This window comes from Monodon monoceros, unplaced genomic scaffold (genome assembly GCF_005190385.1).
Source record: "Monodon monoceros isolate NGI ecotype Baffin Bay Population unplaced genomic scaffold, NGI_Narwhal_1 Super_Scaffold_18, whole genome shotgun sequence".
Classification (NCBI taxonomy): domain Eukaryota; kingdom Metazoa; phylum Chordata; class Mammalia; order Artiodactyla; family Monodontidae; genus Monodon; species Monodon monoceros.
Window position 1 is genome coordinate 15664791 of NW_021703774.1, and position 19507 is coordinate 15684297.

The following is a 19507-nucleotide window of genomic DNA, read 5'->3' on the forward strand; positions in this document are numbered from 1 at the left end:
TATAAAGATGAATTGTTTTGGGGGGCTGAGTTAGAGAGCACCCAAGCTCAGTGATATCTTAGAGAAGGTTTGCTTCAGAAGGTTGGTACCTGTCCAGGAGGACAAGAAAAAGTTTTGATACAGCTGCAATATTTAGTTAAGGAGTTGCCCCGTGCCAGCTGGTATATATGGTCTGTCCTTCTTCACCGTGAGGGTTAGAACTTGGTAAAGTGAAAAAGAACGGTCAAGTCCTTAGGAATTTAGGATCAGTCAGTCTCACAATAATCTCATTGTGTGTTATCAGTGGCTCCACATTTGGCTTTTCAAAATTCTAGGATTTTAGAAGATCTTCGGGCAATGGAATTAAACAAACAAACAAACAAATGAAAAGAAACTGCTGAACAGATCCTAGAGCACTGTATACTACCATAAAGAAGTTTTAAACTGGAATATAGACAATTTTACCCCTTACATAGATAGAATGAGTAGTCAAGAAAAACCTTTTTTGAAAAATGGCGAATTTCCAGGTAACAAACTTGTAGAAAAGAATCATACAACAAGGTTACTTTATCCAATAAGAATGCTCACCTGATAGCCTAAGAAGAGCATAAGAGCAACTCACCTGGTAGTCTATAGTCCTCTAACCAACTTGTCCTTTTACCACGATACTCCTAGGAAAGAAGATAATTCTTAAAAGGAACGCGTCCTTAAAAGGAAATCTGGCAAGCCATGAGGCCTTTCCAATAGCAGGCTGAACTTCCTCTCCCTAACTGGCAGTATTTTCTTTAGGGGACCACCTGGGACAGGTCTATTACATGCACAAACCTCCTCTCCCCCCTTTAAAAAACTCTTGGGGGATTGACAAATTTCCAAAAACCTATTAGACAGGAGCCCAGAGGAATTTTTATCACAGTAAAACTACTCTGTATGAGACCATAATGGTGCAGACATGTCATTATACGTTTGTCCAAGCCCATAGAGTGTTCAATACCAAAAGTGAACTGTAATACTAACTGTGGACTTCGGGTGATTTTGATGTGTCAACGTAGGTTCATCAATTTTAACAGCGTCCCACTCTGGTGAGGGAAGGTGGTAACAGGGGAGGCTGTGCATGCGTGGGAGCAGGGGATTTATGAGAAATCTCTGTACCTTCCCCATAATTTTGCTGTGAACCTAAAACTACTCTAGAAAAATAAAGGGTTAAAAAAATAACATTAGAAGGGTGAGTCACGTGAGTTATCTTGGCCTTCACTCAACCAACAAAGGCCATTATAATGAAGTCCTTAATAATGAAGATAACTAGTCAACATCTAAACTAAGAGCAATTTAGAATCTCTGACGTTGGGACGCAGATGATTCAGCTATAACAATACGAGGCACAAAGTAAAAATGACTTGTTTTGCTTGGTTTGAAGGTAACTGCTTAGATGTTAGAAAGGGCAAATCAGTACCATTCATTTTTTGTTCACCTTGTATATGGGCTGGACCATTGCCAGAAATCTGAATTCTTGGGAGAGCCACTTAAATCTTCGAATAAATTGAGTCGATATTCTAACTTACTCTGATGGTTAAAATTTAAAATCAGTTTACTACAGTTGAGTTGATCTTAAAAAAATATCAACCTTTGGGAAGAAAGAGGTAGAAGGAAGTCTAGATTAATGGAATTTACAGTTCAGTCGTGGTGAATTTAAAAAATATTTTCCTTTCCATAATTATTTTATGTTCTAAATGAGGTAAAATTTATAAAATCTGCATTAAAGTCATGTTGAGGGCACTCTGGTGATCACAACGATGAGGTTTATTTTTGTCGACATGTCAGAGGGAAACATTAATTGCTGTTTGTCAACTGTGAACTTCATACTACACTGTCCAAGGATAGACAATGGGTGTCACCCTGTTAGAGAATCCTAACAAAAAAGCCATATTCAAGGAATATGAAATTGGCCAGCCTTTCAAACAAAGATGTGCTTAGGACTTCCCTGATGTGATGATAGGTGTTTTCGGTTACAACAGACAGGGCTGATGTGAAACACAACCTTTTCCGGCTAATCCCATTTTAGAAACATGTGGGCGTGCTCAGTTGCCAGGGCATGGAGCACACACATGAATGAATCAAGCTAAAGCATTAGAAATTACTGACATACAAGATCAAAATAAATAAGACAAATTGAGCTGTTCTTTACACCTAGAATGTAAATTGCTGAACATTTTTAAAAGGTAAAGGTGTTTAGCACCATGAATTGTGATGAAATCCCATTTCTATCGTTGTGGCAGAACCGTACGCAGCTAGGAAGCTAGAGTGACAAGTTTGAGGCTTTGATGTTAGATTTCGGCTTCAAAAATAGAAGCTATGTTGTAATTTTAGAACAATGGGATACATAGCGCAAATGCAACTGGTAAAACATCTCTTCTTTGCTTTTCTTCTTAGGCGGATTTTCCTGAATTGGAGGCAGTGGCTGTGGGGATGCTTTTTGGTAGAGGAAATCCAAGTCCTAATCCTTTTGGCCTCTGCATGGCTTGAATCGGCTCAGCGATCCCCTTGCCATCTCGTCCGAGACCTGACCCAGGTGTCCAGCCCATATTCTGGAGCATTCGATTTCCAATGTTGTTTTCTAGGATTGGCTGGGCGTTTTCTCCTACAAATCCTGAAATTAGAAAATGACAAAAAAAAAAAAAACAACCCCCCCAAACCACTGTTATTTATGAACACAAGTGAAGAGCCTCTTAGGCTAAGAAAACCACATGTTCCTAAGTTTTTCTTTCAACCAGGTACCCGGGAGGGTTGTTGATTCACCTTTGGATAAGGAGATTGCTGTAGTAGAGGGATCAATGAAAAAAGGGCCTTGGTTAGTTTCAGCTCTACCACTTAGTAGCTGATTAAGTTACTTAACTCTTTGGGGCGTCTGACTTCTCATCTGTAAAACAGGCATAACACAAAGCCATCAAAACTCAACTACCAGGTCATATCTTGTGGTTACTCTTCCTTGACAATTAAAGAAGTGATCATCAAGCAACTAACATTAGAGACTGTGCAGGAAGAAAAGGGGTGAAAGTATTTTAAAACCACCTTTTAGTGAGAACATATTCAGTACGGTCTCCTGTAACGGGGCTTCCCCAGAAGTCTGTTGTAGAACTTTGAAGGATATAGTATTTGCCCAGCATTCCGTCCTGAGGGCTCCAGGGATAAAGACCCAAAGGTCTGCAGGATGCCTGCGGCATACCAGCTCAGTCCTGGGTCCAGCATGTTTCTGCTCTGAAATGTGGGCTGTGTTTTCCTAGACAGTCTGAGGGTTGAAATGAGCAGTTTTTGACAAAATCACTCACTACTCTCCAAGGCTTGTGAGTCAGATGTCTCTTTGGTACCAAACCACGTGCTCCCTGCACCCCTTTCCCATCATCATCCATCTTTCCTCCCTGATTTGGGATTATGACAGCACCTTCTACCTCACCTCACCCCGCCAAATTTGGGATTCTCTGTCCTACTTCTCTAAGATTGTGTTTAGGATGGTGATACAAGGCACAGAAGGCTCCTTAAGCACCAGTAACAATAACAAAAAATATTATCTACGGGACCGCAGCATATAGAGTTCTATTTCTTGACCTGGGTGGTGGCTACACTAATGGCCAATTTATTATTGTGTTTTAAAACTGTATCTACACATTTCGATATATTCTCTGGTATATGTATCTCACAGTAAAAAAATAAAATAATAAAGAAAAGAAATGTCAGGGTTGAACTAACAGTATATTTAATCTGGTAATTTGTATCTGGCTTTCCGGGGAATAGCGAGTGGGTTTTTCCTTGTGATTCAAACTTACAGAAGGAAATTGCAAATAGAGATGAGTTTTATAACCGAAACTGATGAGTTTTATAACTGAAACTATAATCATCAATTGACTTTTGCAAGGCCTTTACCAAACATTTTGATATTCTCAATCTTCAGTACATTTTCTGACTGAGCATAGAATATACACTGTTGCCATTTGCTGACTTCATTACAGGGAGTGAGAACTGGGCTACCACAATAATGAGTTGGTTTTGGATTTGTCAAATTGGTTCTTAGCTCATTGAAACAAGTATCTTAATATGTAATAGAAAAAAACGGGCTTCCCTGGTGGCGCAGTGGTTAAGAATCTGCCTGCCAATGCAAGGGGCACAGGTTTGAGCCCCGGTCCGGGAAGATCCCACACGCCGCAGAGCAACTCAGCCCATGCACCACAACGACTGAGCCTGCGCTCTAGACCCCACGAGCCACAACTACTGAGCCATCGTGCCACAACTACTGAAGCCCGCGCACCTACAGCCCATGCTCTGCAACAAGAGAAGCCACGACAATGAGAAGCCCGTGCACCGCAACGAAGAGTAGCCCCCGCTCGCCGCAACTAAAGCCCACGCGCAGCAACGAAGACCCAGCGCAGCCAAAAACCAAACAAGTAAATAAATAAATTTATTAAAAAAAAAGAAAAAAAAAAGAGAAAAAACCTTCAACTGCAAACAGCTCGAATGGCCAAAGACTGGTACCAAAGAAAAATTCTGGACTAAAGTTATTTACTGCTTGACAAAGGCAAAATATACATACACAGAGATTTTATGTATACATTTAAACTACATAAAAATATACATATAAATACATATAAAATATAAAAAATGGAACTCTTACTTACCAAAAAAACAAAGAGAAGCGTTTTGTCAGACCTCTTGTTTAATATAATAACAAAAAGGCAATAAAGTTTTTTTTAAAGTTTTTACTTTGTAATTATGATAATGGTGACAACAAAGACAGACCACCAAGGCATCTAACTGTTTTCCGAACAGCTGCTGCTCAGGTGTGTCAGATTAAATGGTGTACTAGCATTTTGTCTTATATCCCTAATTTTTTAGTGATCACCATGAATTAATTTAATTCCATCTATAAGCTAAGATCAGATCAGAGGGCTAATGCTGCTTTAGGTTACAAATCTATTTAATCATATTTTCAATACAAGAGCTTTCAAAGGTTCAGGTTTAAATTTTAATATTTAAGAAAAAACATGAGGTCAGTTTAAAACGTCTCCGCACAAATTGCTAAATTGCGGTCAATTCTCAGTTCGAAGTGAATAGTAAATAACGGATTCACTCTTATAATTTTAAAATGTTGGTGTTTCAAGCATGGTGGCCTAGCAGTGGCCACCCTATTCCTCCCATGCTTTTTTGTCTATATTTTTAATTGAAGTATAGTTGATTTACAAGGTTGTGTTAGTTTCCGGCATACAGCAAAGTGATTCAGTAATACATACATATATATACATATATGTATACACATATATGTATATATATTAAATATTCTTTTCCATTATGGTTTATTACAGGATAATGAATATAGTTCCCTGCACTATACAGTAGGACCTTGTTTATCTATTTTATAAATAGTTGTGTGTATCTGCTAATCCCAAATTCCTATTTTATCCCAACCCCCTATCCCATTTCCCCTTTGGTAACCATAAGTTCATGCTTGGTTTTTATACAGGCAGAAAAGAATCCATTCTCTCTCTTTTTAATGCTGGTTTCATTTTTCTTCGTAACAAAAAATAAAATAAAGCGTTATCTTTACAGTAAAAAAAAAGAATATTTAATTTCTCAAATGTTAAATCTTTCCACACTGAAACAAAGATGCCATAAACAAACAAAAAACAATGGCTTTTCTATACAACTTAAAAAACAACAACAACAGATACTTCACTTTTCATGGGAAATGATTCTAGAGTGAGATCTACTATTGGTCGCTCATCCTTTTATGAGATTAAGACATGGGAGTGGAACAGCTCAGTCTCAGCACAGCATCCGACAAACATCATTTCCTTTTCTTTTGTTCCTAGCGGTGCTAAATCCTTTAAGTCCTTTCCTGGGAGGATCTCCTCCTGCTTGGGCAATTTTAGCAACACAGAGCCTCCTAACCCTTCCGCAAGCCCTGCTCCCAGCCCCCTTTCTGCTGGATCTCTTACATCTATTACAGCTGAGTCGGTCCTTTCCCTTCAAATCTTCCAAAGTGTATTGTGGATGGTAGTTCACTGGTGTAATTGGCTCAAGAGATGAAAATCTTGTATCGGTCTCTTTTAGCTGCTAATCTATCCAGCCGACTGCAAGCCTAATTGGCACCTTGTTTAGTCATTTGGCTCCTAAAGTGTTGTATTGATGTTGGATAAACAGCCAGTGGAAGGGGAGGTGACACATGCTGCTTCCCACATAACAGCTAGTGCATTGCTTCAGTCCCGACCCTGTATTCAGAAGGCTTTTAATGGTTTATGTTCATTCTTTCTTCCCATCCATCCTCTTTCCCCATTACTTTACTAGCCAGCTGAAGGGCAGGATTATTGTTATTATTATATGTGACGTTATTAGAATTGCAATTTATAATACTGTCCTCTGTTCTCAGTAACTAATTTAGGGACATGGGTTTCTGATTGCTGTTAAGAAAAGAAACAGCATTGAGCACAGTTTGGGATGTGAGAAAGTGGTAGCTGTTACTACTTTTTGTCAAATGTTTTAATTATTTCTTAATATAGAAAAGCCTAATTCAGACCATTCCACATTTTATCTGCAATATTTCAGACATTTTTCATGGGAATTTTGTTAAATAAAATCAGTTCAAATAGATAACTGCTTAAAAATACAAGCCACTTTTTAGAAAATGAAATGTAAAACTAGTTTTTTGGTTTTTTTTTTTTTAATTAATTAATTGGCTGTGTTGGGTCTTCCTTGCTGCAGGCGGGCCTTCTCTAGTTGCAGTGAGCGGGGGTTACTCCTTGTGGTGTGTGGGCTTCTCATTGCGGTGGCTTCTGCGGAGCACGGGCTCTAGGAGAGTGGGCTTCAGTAGCTGTGGCTCGCGGGCTCTGTAGTTGTGGCTCGCGGGCTCTAGAGCACAGGCTCAGTAGCTGTGGCGCACAGGCTTAGTTGCTCCGCGGCATGTGGGATCTTCCCGGACCAGGGATCGAATCCGTGTCCCCTGCATTGGCTGGCAGATTCTTAACCACTGCGCCACCAGGGAAGCCGTTGTTTTTTTTTTTTTTTCTTAAATGATGAAAACTTTGCATAGTAGGGAGTGAAAAACATGGTCAGTATTGACATGTCTGGAGAAGGGAGTGTTTTGTTTGTTTTTTTTTTTTTTTTGCAGTACGCGGGCCTCTCACTGTTGTGGAGTCTCCCGTTGCGGAGCACAGGCTCCGGACGCGCAGGCTCAGCGGCCATGGCTCACGGGCCCAGCCGCTCCGCGGCATGCGGGATCCCCCCGGACCGGGACACGAAACCGTGTCCCCTGCATCGGCAGGCGGACCCTCAACCACTGCGCCACCAGGGAAGCCCGGGGAATGTTTTTATTAAAACACTGAAGGCACACTGGGATGTTTGATGCTATAATATGATCAGGACCATTTATGGTCTACCTACTACGTACCTGGCAAGTGGTTTAATTGCTAGGCATGTAACATTCGTTATCTGCATTCCTCATAACAGTGGTGCAGGGGGGAATTATAATGGGCCTCAGAGAGATGAAGTACTTGACCATTACCACATCCTAAGCTAAGATTCAAACTTTGGTTAAGCTTACTCTTAAAGCCTACACACTTGCCATTACCTACACTGCCTCCCTATGAGAATTAATGGCAAATAAACAATTTTAGTGGAGATGATGCTCCAAACCATTAAAAACAATTAATTGGGTTACATGTTAATTGCAATATTAACTTCTCTCAATTTGCATTTGGACAGTATTCAGCGTAGTACACACACGGACATACTTGGATAACTTAAAATATAACGGTGCAGCTCTTCGAGATTACCAGTGCTTCTGTAGCCATCATTTCTTTTGATCTTCTGTAGCAACCGGAAAGGTTATTATTGACTCCACTTACAGAAGAAACTGAGGTTTAAAGAGGAAATGCACCTGCCCAAAGTCAACTAGTCAGAAAGTGCCCCAGTTAGAACTTGAATTTAGGACATCTGAGTCTTAATGTTACCCTTTCACTGAACATTGATCTTAAAATATTCTATCACCATTAGTTTGTATTATGTCATTTCTTCTGCCACATTTCCCCAAATGACTGAGATTTTAATATATCCGTAAATTTCAAACTCCTGGAAAAAAACTGCTAAACTAGCATAGCAAGTCTGTTTGAAGAGTGTTTCAACTTTCCTGAAATACCTCAAAATTCCCTTTGTTTGTTATTAACCCAGCTACTCTAGCTTTCTTTGGCTGAGATTTAAATGACAATTTATGTTTTAGTTGTATTTATTGTAAACAGCATATACTGAATTTTGTTCTTTTATTCATTATGATAATCCTTGAATTTAATTGATGCATTTACTCCATTTACATTTATTGTGATTACTGATATGTTTGGATTATTTTTACACTATTACTTAATGCTATTTACCTTGCCTTTTCTATACATTTTTGTTTCCTCCTTTCTGGCATCCATTGCTTGCTTATACAGCTTGAAAATTACATATTATATTTCTATTCTTTTAATGATTACTTTTAAATGTTAACACGCATACCTGACTTATTATTCCCTCACATTTTACATATTATTGTTGTCCAGAGTTTTAGCTCCATCTTACTTTTATACACCCAGATTAATCCTCTTTATGGTCATTGTCACCATCATCATTATTACTTTTATACATTCAATGTAAGTTTAGCTTTATGCACGTTTAACAATTTCTTTGCTCCCAACTCCTTCTTGATTTTTATTCTTTTTCTTTTTTCATGGATTCCATTTTCTTCTACATGAGTTATTGAATTTAGTAATGATGGGTCTTTACCTGAAAATGTCTTAATTTCATCCTCACTCTTGGGAAATAATTTAACTGGACAGAAAACTCTATGATGATTCAGTTATTTCATCTCACACTTTGAAAATATCCTCTAATTTTCTGCATTGCACCGTTCTTTCTAAGTTTGTTGCCAGTGTAATTTCTTTCCTACGTAGGTTATATCTTTTCTCCTTGGTTGCCCTTAAGTTCTTCTCTTTGTCTTTGGTGTTCTAAAGATTTATTACAGTGTGTCTAGGTATGACCTTATTTATATTTACAACTTCTCGATAGACTTATACTTTTTGAACATGAAGATTCAAGTTTTCTTCATTTTTAAAAATTCTGGCATTTTCATTGAATTCTTTCAACATTCTCCTGGAATAGTGCACTTCCCTATTCTTTCTACTTTTTCTGGAAGTTCTGTTGTATTAGACATATACTGAACTGCATGCTCCTTCAAGTTCTCTGGCTATTCTTTCATATTTTCCATATTTTTATCCCTCTGTGCTTCTTTTAGGTAGTTTCTTCAGATTGCTCTTAAAACTCACTGTTTTTTTTTTTTTTCAGCTGTATCTAATGTGCTGTTCAACTCATCCAATGAGTTTATAATTCTCAAGATATTTTCATAATAAATAAAATAATCTCAAATTTCTACTTGGTTCTTTATCACATCTGTCTTTTCTTTTTTCAGTTATTCCCCTTTGTTCTGAATGTTTTAATAACGGATTCTTTTAGTTTTGGTTTGTGAGGTCATCTTCATAGGTTCTCATTTGTGGTGGTTCTTGAGACATGGGGTTGAAGGTGTGTACCTCTAGAGTGGTTTTGCACTTGCTTCAAAGACCAGTTTTTATGCTAATTTTTGGCTTGGTGTCATTTTCAACTAGAAACTCATATGTGAAGGTAGGCTCTTGGTTACAAATCTTCAGAGAGTTTTCTACTTGGAGCCTCGGTGGAAACCAGATTCTTAATTTTCCTGTGCTTGTGGGTGAGTTTTGTTTCTAGTCTGCCTTGTCCTGAGGATAGAGCTTATCAGACGTTCTGGCTTGATAAGGAGCCTTACACAAGCTCCCCGGCTTGCCTCTCTTTCCACGAGGGCACTAACCAACAAACCTCAAGGCTTCTGAGACTGGCATAGGCATGGGGGTGCTTGGGACCATTTCTCTCTTTCTTTCCTGCAGTCTCAGCTATGCATCTAAAGGAGATGGTTTCACATATTATTCAGCATGTCCAGGTATTCTGTGGTTTGAGCACTTTCTCATTATTTAGTCTTTCATACTGTCAGGAACAGCAATTATTTTCTATCTAACATGTGTGCTTACCTTCTTAAGTGTTTCTTGTATCATATGACAATGGAGAGCTGTTTAAGACTCTACTGAGACACATGACTGAAAGGTGGTTCATATATCCAAGAGGGAGAGAGTTACATACTTCCTAGGCTTTTGCAATATGTTTAGATATAGTTTGGTTTCAAAATGAATAACAACAATTCCCCGCCCCCTGCCCCCCTCCCCCACTAAAGTCTGCCTGTTTTAAAATCCTGGAAGAGATAAGATAATCTACAGTGGTCATACAGATCCAGTGACAAAAGAAAATAAAAATAAAAAAAATAGGGGACTTCCCTGGTGGCACAGCGGTTAAGAATCCACCTGCCAAGGCAGGGGACACGGGTTCGATTCGTGGTCCAGGAAGATCTCACATGCCACGGAGCAACTAAGCCCATGCGCCACAACTACAAAGCCTGTGCTCTAGAGCCCGCGAGCCACAACTACTGAGCCTATGCGCCACAACTACTGAAGCCCGTGTGCTTAGAGCCTGTGCTCTGCAGCAAGAGAAGCCACCGCAACGAGAAGCACGCGCACAGCAACGAAGAGCCAGCACGGCCGAAAAAAAAGAAAGAGGTTAACGTGGTAAATTTAAAATATATAATTATTGATAAGATAAATTTGGACAACTGAAGAGACAAAGGAGCTTGGTTACATCAAACATTTCCTGATTATGTTCAGTATGACTTAAAAGCACACCTTTTAGAAACCTTCACCCATTATGATTTACAATCTGCCTTTATTGCCTTCAGTCTTCATAAAGATTATTTTATTATTGAAATATCGGTAGGATGCAGAGGAGAAGTCACAAAAAGCTGTGATGTAACCCCTTGCTAAGAACTTGCATGCCCACAAAGACACAGTTATGCTGGAGCAGTATCTACACTGAGATATCGAACTTCTAATTTAAAATGTAGAGAAGAAAGCCTACTACTTATGATAAATACTTTCCCTATGATAATATTTCAATAGAAAGCAAAATAGTAGCAAATACTAATTGTGGATAACAATGAATTTAGTAATACATAGTGGACAAAACATTTTTAAAAAAATGTGGTAGGGCTTCCCCGGTGGCGCAGTGGTTGAGAGTCCGCCTGCCGATGCAGGGGACACGGGTTCGTGCCCCGGTCCGGGAAGATCCCACACGCCGCGGAGCGGCTGGGCCCGTGAGCCATGGCCGCTGAGCCTGCGCATCTGGAGCCTGTGCTCCGCAACGGGAGAGGCCACAACAGTGAGAGGCCCACGTACCGCAAAAAAAAAAAAAAATGTGGTAGCCACAATATCTCAATAAACATACTTAAGTCTTTTTAGTATCAAATCCTCAGTAAGCTGTGACTTCTACCAAAAACACAAGACCATAACCAACATTGCTGACGGCCTTTTAAAAACGTGTTAATAACATTCCTATTTTGCTCACTGCTTTTCTTTACCTTTACAGATGACATTTTTCAAACTATAAAATGCATTCTGCTGGCAAACCTTCTTGCTTCAACAGTTCTCAGTTTTATAATAGTAAATCTACATTCTTTGCTACTGAGACATCCACTATCTTTTGGCATGTGACTTTGAATGAGGCAGAGAACAAGCCATACATTTAAAAATCAATACCTAACCTTATCAATATTCATTTTACTTTGTCAATACAAAATACGAAGGTGAAAGAGCAGTAAATAAGCTAAAGCACTGAAATAAATTCGGTGTTCCTGTCACAATTAATAAATGTTCAACCGATAACACTACTGGCTAGTCTACAGCCTTACTTAAATTATGCTTCAGTGTTATTGTTACAACAGGGTGGGTAAAATGTTCAATACACTAGCAGGTAGAGATGATCAGATTTGGGGTTATTAATTTCATAGGGAACTTTAAATCTTTAAAAATATTATTTATTATGGATACAGTATATAACTGTTTAGCATCTTAAATTGTTGTATAAGCACAGTTTGGGATTATAAAGTGCCTAATTATAGTTTTCTGATAAACTCTGGCTAAATCTTTTCTAAATCTGCTATTTGATGACATAATATGTCATATATAAATCAGAGAGGATCATCAAACAATATTCAGACTGTCAGCCTTTTAACTCCCATTCCTGATTTCAAATCAGAAAGTGTTACCTTCACCTGTCTTTTTCCAGCTTTGATTGAATGTTGACTAAAGGTAGAAGGAACTGTGAAAACACAATTCAATGTGTTTTCTGGGAGGTCTATAAGGGCCTACAAAATGGCAAGAATAGTTTCTTGAAAATAATTCTACATGCTAACTCAACTTTGGAAGCTTATAAAGATAAGATTCTTTGTTATGTGATTAACTATATTCCAGAATTTGAAAACTATAATTTTTGGAGACAAGATGATGTAGGATTCATAACCTTATTATCAAAGTGCATTTATGCAAAAGCATTTCTTACTTGAATTTGGAGAATAATCTTCACCTTAGAGTTGATTCATTTGTATTGGAAGATATTCTTTTTAAAACTAAGGATTTTTTTTTTTTTTTTTGCAGTACGCGGGTCTCTCACTGTTGTGGCCCCTCCCGTTGCAGAGCACAGGCTCCGGACGCCCAGGCTCAGCGGCCATGGCTCACGGACCCAGCCGCTCCGCGGCATGTGGGATCTTCCCGGACCGGGGCACGAACCCGTGTCTCCTGCATCGGCAGGCGGACTCTCAACCACTGCGCCACCAGGGAAGCCCAAAACTAAGGATTTTTAAGTAACCTCATTCTCTTCCTCTTTGAGAGGAACGGTTATGCATGGATTGTAAAAATGCATCGAAAATGAGTAACCTAATTCTCCTACTCCATTACTATTGGATTAATTACAAAAATGCCTTAAATTTCTATAAGTTATGTTCTTTTAGGTAAATAATCTAGTAATAGAATCAAAATCTTGAGTCTTAAGAGAATCACTAAAGTTTTGAAATATAACACTGGAATATGCTGGTGTAAGCTTATGAATGTTTTAGGCTAAAGTTTAATGTTTATACCTATACGCTGTAAAAATGATTTCCTCTGATGCTACTGAGTTGTAACATCAAAATCACCCTGTAGAAATAATCACATTACGCTCTCCCCAACCATTATGCATTTTCCTTCTCACGTCACATATGTTCAGAGTGTTAGGACCTGACCCTGATAGTCTCTCTTCCTTATTGCTGGCTCTGAGGTGCTTTAGTCACATTCCTAAGATTGTTCTTGTACTATTTCTGCCACCAGTGTTTGAATCATTGAAAGGTAAGAGAATTCAGGGGTCCATTCAACTGGAATGGGAATATTAAAGAACGCTATACCTGCCTTATGAAAGATTTGAGGAACTTATGACATGTATTTGATCTAAAAGTGGCTGTATGTTCCTGTATAAAGAGATATATTAGAAGTGTTGTAATGAAAGTTCTGTATTTCTATACAGCAAATTTAGATAAATCTTTTATGGCACTTAAGATACATAATAGTCTATATAAATATAAATAAATTATATAATAGTCTATTTATATATAAAGATATATATATATATATAAAATTGCACAAGAAACATGGAATAAGACGGTCTTTATATACATATTCTTACAGAAAGGCCATATGTATGTTATGAAAAGATCATGAGTTTAGGAGTCATGCAGACATTGGCTTGAATCCTCCCTTTGCCCTTCAATCATTCTGCCTTCTTAGGTAGCTAAGAAGACCCTAACACATGTCTGAATCTTCATTTTATGGTGTAAGGTGAATGATAATAACACCTAAGTCATCAAGTTGTTGCAAAGATAAAATAAGGTTTTGGTATATAGTAGGCACCCAGTAAGTAGTAAATATTATTCTACATGAACACAAACACATTCTGCACACAGGTATTTCCTACTTCCAAATTCTGAAAATTCAACAAAGTTAGAGGATGAAGATCAGATATCACACTTGTAACTATACTTATAACTACAGTTCATAATTTAGCCCTTTATGTGGATGAAACAACTGTATGTGGGTGCTCTTATTTTAAGTTATTCTTTAATGTTTTAGTGCTGAACTATGGGATAGGTCTACTGAATACAGAATTTAAGCTTCACCTCTTTTACTTCCTTTGAAATCATCATGTCAAGATATCTGTCTATTCATATCTGTTATCTATATCTGTATTTTCCCCTTCTCACTGCTTACTCTCCTGTTGAATCTGAGTCTTATTTTCATATTCTGTAATTAATCTTGGAGAACATAACTCTTCCTATAAAATAATTCCTAAATGAAGCTGAGACAGTTTATAAATATGAATGGTTAAGGACCCCAAGCAAGAGGCCACTACTATAATAATGACTTTGTAATTGATCGAGGATCTACATGGAAAGCATTTTCTCATAGTCAGTTTGCTGAATTACAAACCCATACAGTCAATTGTTTGTTCCTGTGCACGTGTCCACATTTAAGGCCTAGTCGGCTCCCTTATCACAGGTTTTTATCTCTGCTTCCCGCACCACTGCTCTTGCACGAGATCTTTTTTTTTTTCTATTTAACATCTTTATTGGAGTATAATTGCTTTACAATGTTGTGTTAGTTTCTGCTGTATAACAAAGTGAATCAGCTCTACATATACATATATCCCCATATCCCCTCCCTCTTGCGTCTCCCTCCCTCCCACCCTCCCTACCCCACCCCTCCAGGTGGTCACAAAGCACAGAGCTGATCTCCCTGTGCTATGCGGCTGCTTCCCACTAGCTATCTATTTTACATTTGGTAGTGTATATACGTCAGTGCCACTCTCTCACTTTGTCCCAGCTTACCCTTCCCCCTCCCTGTGTCCTCAAGTCCATTCTCTACATCTACGTCTTTATTCCTGTCCTCCCCCTAGGTTCTTCAGAACCATTTTTGTTTTTTGAGATTCCATATGTATGTGTTAGCACACAGTATTTGTTTTTCTCTTTCTGACTTACTTTACCCTGTATGAAAGACTCTAGGTCCATCCACCTCACTAGAAATAACTCAATTTCGTTTCTTTTTATGGCTGAGTAATATTCCGTTGTATATATGTGCCACATCTTCTTTATCCATTCATCTGTCGATGGACACTTAGGTTGCTCCCATGTCCTGGCTATTGTAAATAGAGCTGCAATGAACACTGTGGTACATGACACTTTTTGAATTATGGTTTTCTCAGGGTATATTGCACGAGATCTTGCAATACATATTAATCTTATTCTTATCCTTCCCTACCAAGCTCAGGTCTTTGCCTTTCCAGGAAGGCTTCCTGTCCCCTTTGGTCTAGTGGCTTCTCTCAGCTCAAAACCTGTGGTTCTCCCTATAATACACTCATTAGAATGACATGGTGTTTGAGGTGGAAATGATGAGAGATCTTTTATTCTAATGCTAACTTGTCTAAGTAAGGAAAGACGAAATCAAAGATCTCTGCAGAGCCGGGTGTAGAAACCAGACTGCCACATTCATGACCAGGCTGGCATCTACTACCACATGGGCCTTGTGTTTTGAGGCTGCTTCAGTACTTGTGAATTCATTACTATTAATTTCCTCTGGGGTTATTTACCTTTTCATCAATTTATGCCTTGTTTCCCCAACAAGTCTGTAACTTTCTTGAGGCCAAAGACACAGCCTTTGAAGTATCTGTATCCTGTAATACCTCACACAGTTTTGCAGGTGTGTAGGAAATACTTTAGTGATCGGCGGCCTGAAGAACCTACACAAGGAACACACAATACATCCTGACACCAAAGGCAAATGATTTGCTTTACTGGTTTCTTGTAACTGTGCTTCTTCCTCAGTGCTAGTGATTAAGGGTTATCTGTATTTTACTCTTGATGATTTATGAACTTTGTATGTGTGTTTTGCCCCAAGCCCTTTTTCTTTTACCTGCTGTAGTAGGTCCAGGCAAAGGTGCAGCTTTTCTTCTCCGTTTGATGTCTCCAGTGCATAGGGATCCTAAATGCATGCTTGTTTGCCTACAAGTAATTATCAGAAAAAACTATTAACAAAGGAGGGAAAAAAATGACACATAAATACACAGCTTGTGTAATCTGAACCTAAATCAAAACATTCTCAACAAAGATGGAGCAGCCTAGTAAAAACCACCAATCTTGTTTATATCGAAACATAATTACGTTTGTTGACAAGCGTTCAGCAGCTAAATGCGCCATCATAAATTGTTACTGGAATGAATAATACAAAAGGAATGCTTTTTAATTTTCAAAACTGGCAATCTTTCTGGCTCAACATAAAATCAAGCACTGTTGCTTCTGACAGGAAAATAGCTAAGATTAATTATCTAAAGAGAGCACAATATTGTTGCTAGGTTATCAATTGGTTACTAATGCTTTACTGTCAGAACAACATTTATTACAGGAAAAGTATGATCAATTTCTTTTAGGATATTATGTGGCAGTGAATTCTCTTAAAACATTTTAAATAGAAGGAAATAGTGATGTTCTTCCTGACAATTCACAGATTAGAATTCTTTAATTATTTATCAGCTAGGTGAGGAAACAATTTGAATGCATTAATCCTGATATTGATACTAGACAAGCTAACGTGATATTGGATTACCTTTGTAAAGACGTGATGTATAAGAACTAAGAAGCAGACCTTCTGCTACTCTTGGAACTAGTCAGAATTAGACTGTCTGTCTAACATGGACTCCTAAATTTACGAGTTTTGGAAAAATTAGAAATGGCTCAATTGGAAATCAAGACAAACTAATAAGATGGAAAAGCTGTAAAAAGTCTTCAAGATTTTCAAGCTATAGAGGACTCTTATGTTCATGTCCTGGATTATAATCCCCGACATGGGGTTGGGATAGTACCTGGGGATCACGAAGCAGAAAAAATAAAGCATGTTTACTAGAAAACACGACTTTTTAGTAATTCAGAGAGATATGTGGTAGTATACTGAAGTTTTATAGGGCCCAATTAGAAAACAACCAGATTATTAAACAAAAATGTAAAAGGAAGAAACTAATTCAGGTAAAACTCAAAATATATACTTCCACACTTATACCCAGGTGTCTAAATATAATGAAAAATTGGAGTTGGGGAGTAAAATTACTTTAAATACAGATTCTATCTATAACGTACAAAGTAAAGTACAGTCAATGAGCTGGCTAACCCAAGGGGTATACACAACCAAAGAAGCATACTGTGAAAATCTATCAATATAGGTAGAAGCAAACGGGTATTTATCTAGTTTTCTCTTCCCTTTGTACTGAGTGCATAATGATTCTCTTTTATAAATATTTATAATTATTAAAATATTTTTAAAAATTAGTTCATTCAATTAATGATTAACTTTGCAGAAATACATACACACACATGTCAAAATGTTTACTAGTGTGTATAACTATAACATTTTTATTGGATTTTGAAGTGTGGTTTTGGCTCATAATACCAAGAAAAAATAAATGGCTATATTTATTTTATATTTTATTTTATATATTATATATATTTATTTTATAAACATATTTATATATATTTATCTATTTTTAAAGCTATAACGAAATTAAAAAAATTAAAAAGTCACATCCCTTTGTGTTTTTTTTTGCGATACGCGGGCCTTTCACTGTTGTGGCCTCTCCCGTTGCGGAGCACAGGCTCCGGACGCACAGGCTCAGCAGCCATGGCTCACGGGCCCAGCTGCTCCGCGGCATGTGGGATCTTCCCGGACCGGGGCACGAAGCCGTGTCCCCTGCATCGGCAGGTGGACTCTCAACCACTGTGCCACCAGGGAAGCCCAGTATCACATCCTTTTTATAAAAAATTAATGCATTCACTTATTCAGCAAGCAATTATTAGTATCTACTGCTGAGTTAGCATAAGACTCCATAGTGATGGTGAAAATGAGAAAAAAGGAAGTGGAAGATACCAACAAAATGGAAAGTTCAGTTCTTATTATTGGAAGAGTTTTAAGTCTGAGTGGGGAGATTAAGTCAAAATATATGAAATAATTAGTGGCAGGCACAATGAACTTTCTTAATATTACTAGAGATTATGATATTTAGTCCTTAAAACAATTCTAAGCGTTTACTGAATATACCTTTTTTCTCTGTAGGGAAAAATCGGTGCTTCAATGGAAAACTATAGAGTACACCCTTCTACTCACCTGATTCTGATTCTATGGGAGCTATTTTACAACTCTAAGTTATAGATAACTGAAAGCAATGGAAAATAACTCTTGTCTGCAGTAATGCAAATGAGTTCTGTCCTGAGGAAGGACAATCCTCCCCGCCGTGGAAAAGCCAGTTTGCACCCATCGGTACATTCATTCAATCTTCCTTACTCCATATACATTTGTGCTTCTTTCATTTCTCCTTTGAACCCATTATAACATCTGCCTGGTTCCCTCATTAATCAATGAGTTAAAATCTCAAATGCATATTCATTTTATATCTGTAAAAGAGACATGATTTTACCTATTTGTACAACATTATCCTCACACATCTCCGATCCCTCTTGAAACCTCTCCCCTAGAAAAAAGACTGGAGTAGTTCACCTTCCGCAGAGCATGTACCAGACAGGCGCGGCTAACAGGACTAGCTGAGGAGGGGAAAGTAACATTCTGAAAGTGGGAACAAAGTGGGAACCCGAATTCTGGAGTGTGGCCCTTCTGTTATGGAGCTGTGAAAACCAACCCATGGACTATCTACTTCCTATACTCTTGTTAAAACATAATAAATATTCTTAGAATAAGCCACTGCTGGTCAGGTTTTCTATACCTGTTGCTGAAAGCATTTTTAAATGATAAAGAGTTTGTTCTGTTCAGAGAATTTTGAGTAGTTCAGGATGTGTGGGTAGCAGTGTTTACAGAAGGAACTATATAATAGGACGGAAGAAGAACGCTGGGGCTCGACCATGGGCCATACGTGCCACATTTGCCCCGTGAAGGTGTTTGGATTTTATAGCTGCTGTGGGGTCATTAAAGATCATTTAGCAGAAGCAAGCTGGCCAGATTCATGGGATGCTGACGAGCTGGGGTTGGGAGAGTAACCGGGTTTGTGAGTAGTCCAGACACAAAGTTCCTTCCAGGTTATCAGTCTCTGTTATAATTAAGAATAATACCATGCCACACAATGAAACTTCTTCTGAAGAAATACCTTTTTAGAGATCATTAGAATACACAGTAGCTGTTCATTGTGACTATTAAGATGGCTAGTTTCTACTTACATTGTTCTTGCACTAGTTGTATGTAACCGGAGTCTTCTAATTGCTTGAAAAACCATTCTCCCAAGTCCATATCGCCTTTAAAACTTTATTATTTTTCTTACACTGTTCAAATTTATTAGGAACGCCTGTTTACAAAGAGGGTGAAAAACAAATCCCAAGAACAACTCCCTCTTCTAAGCCTTTTTCTCATCTGCTGGACCCCAAATTCCCTTTTGGGTATCTGTACAGAACAAGTGAAACAGCACATTTTCCTTCAACTCCCCTCCCCCACCC

General features: G+C 38.2%; 1 protein-coding gene across 1 annotated transcript in view; it reads right to left on the reverse strand.

Annotated features, from left to right (window-relative positions):
* Positions 1 to 719: 719 nt before the first annotated feature.
* The window catches only part of GPATCH2 (G-patch domain containing 2), a 165982-nt gene continuing 147194 nt past the window's right edge, over positions 720 to 19507 (reverse strand). The window contains exons 9-10 of the mRNA XM_029227806.1: positions 15936 to 16024; positions 720 to 2623 (exon numbers count right to left, since the gene is read on the reverse strand). Of these exons, the coding sequence (XP_029083639.1) occupies positions 2403 to 2623; positions 15936 to 16024 (310 nt within the window). The 3' untranslated portion in view covers positions 720 to 2402. The remainder of the gene's footprint in view (positions 2624 to 15935; positions 16025 to 19507) is intronic.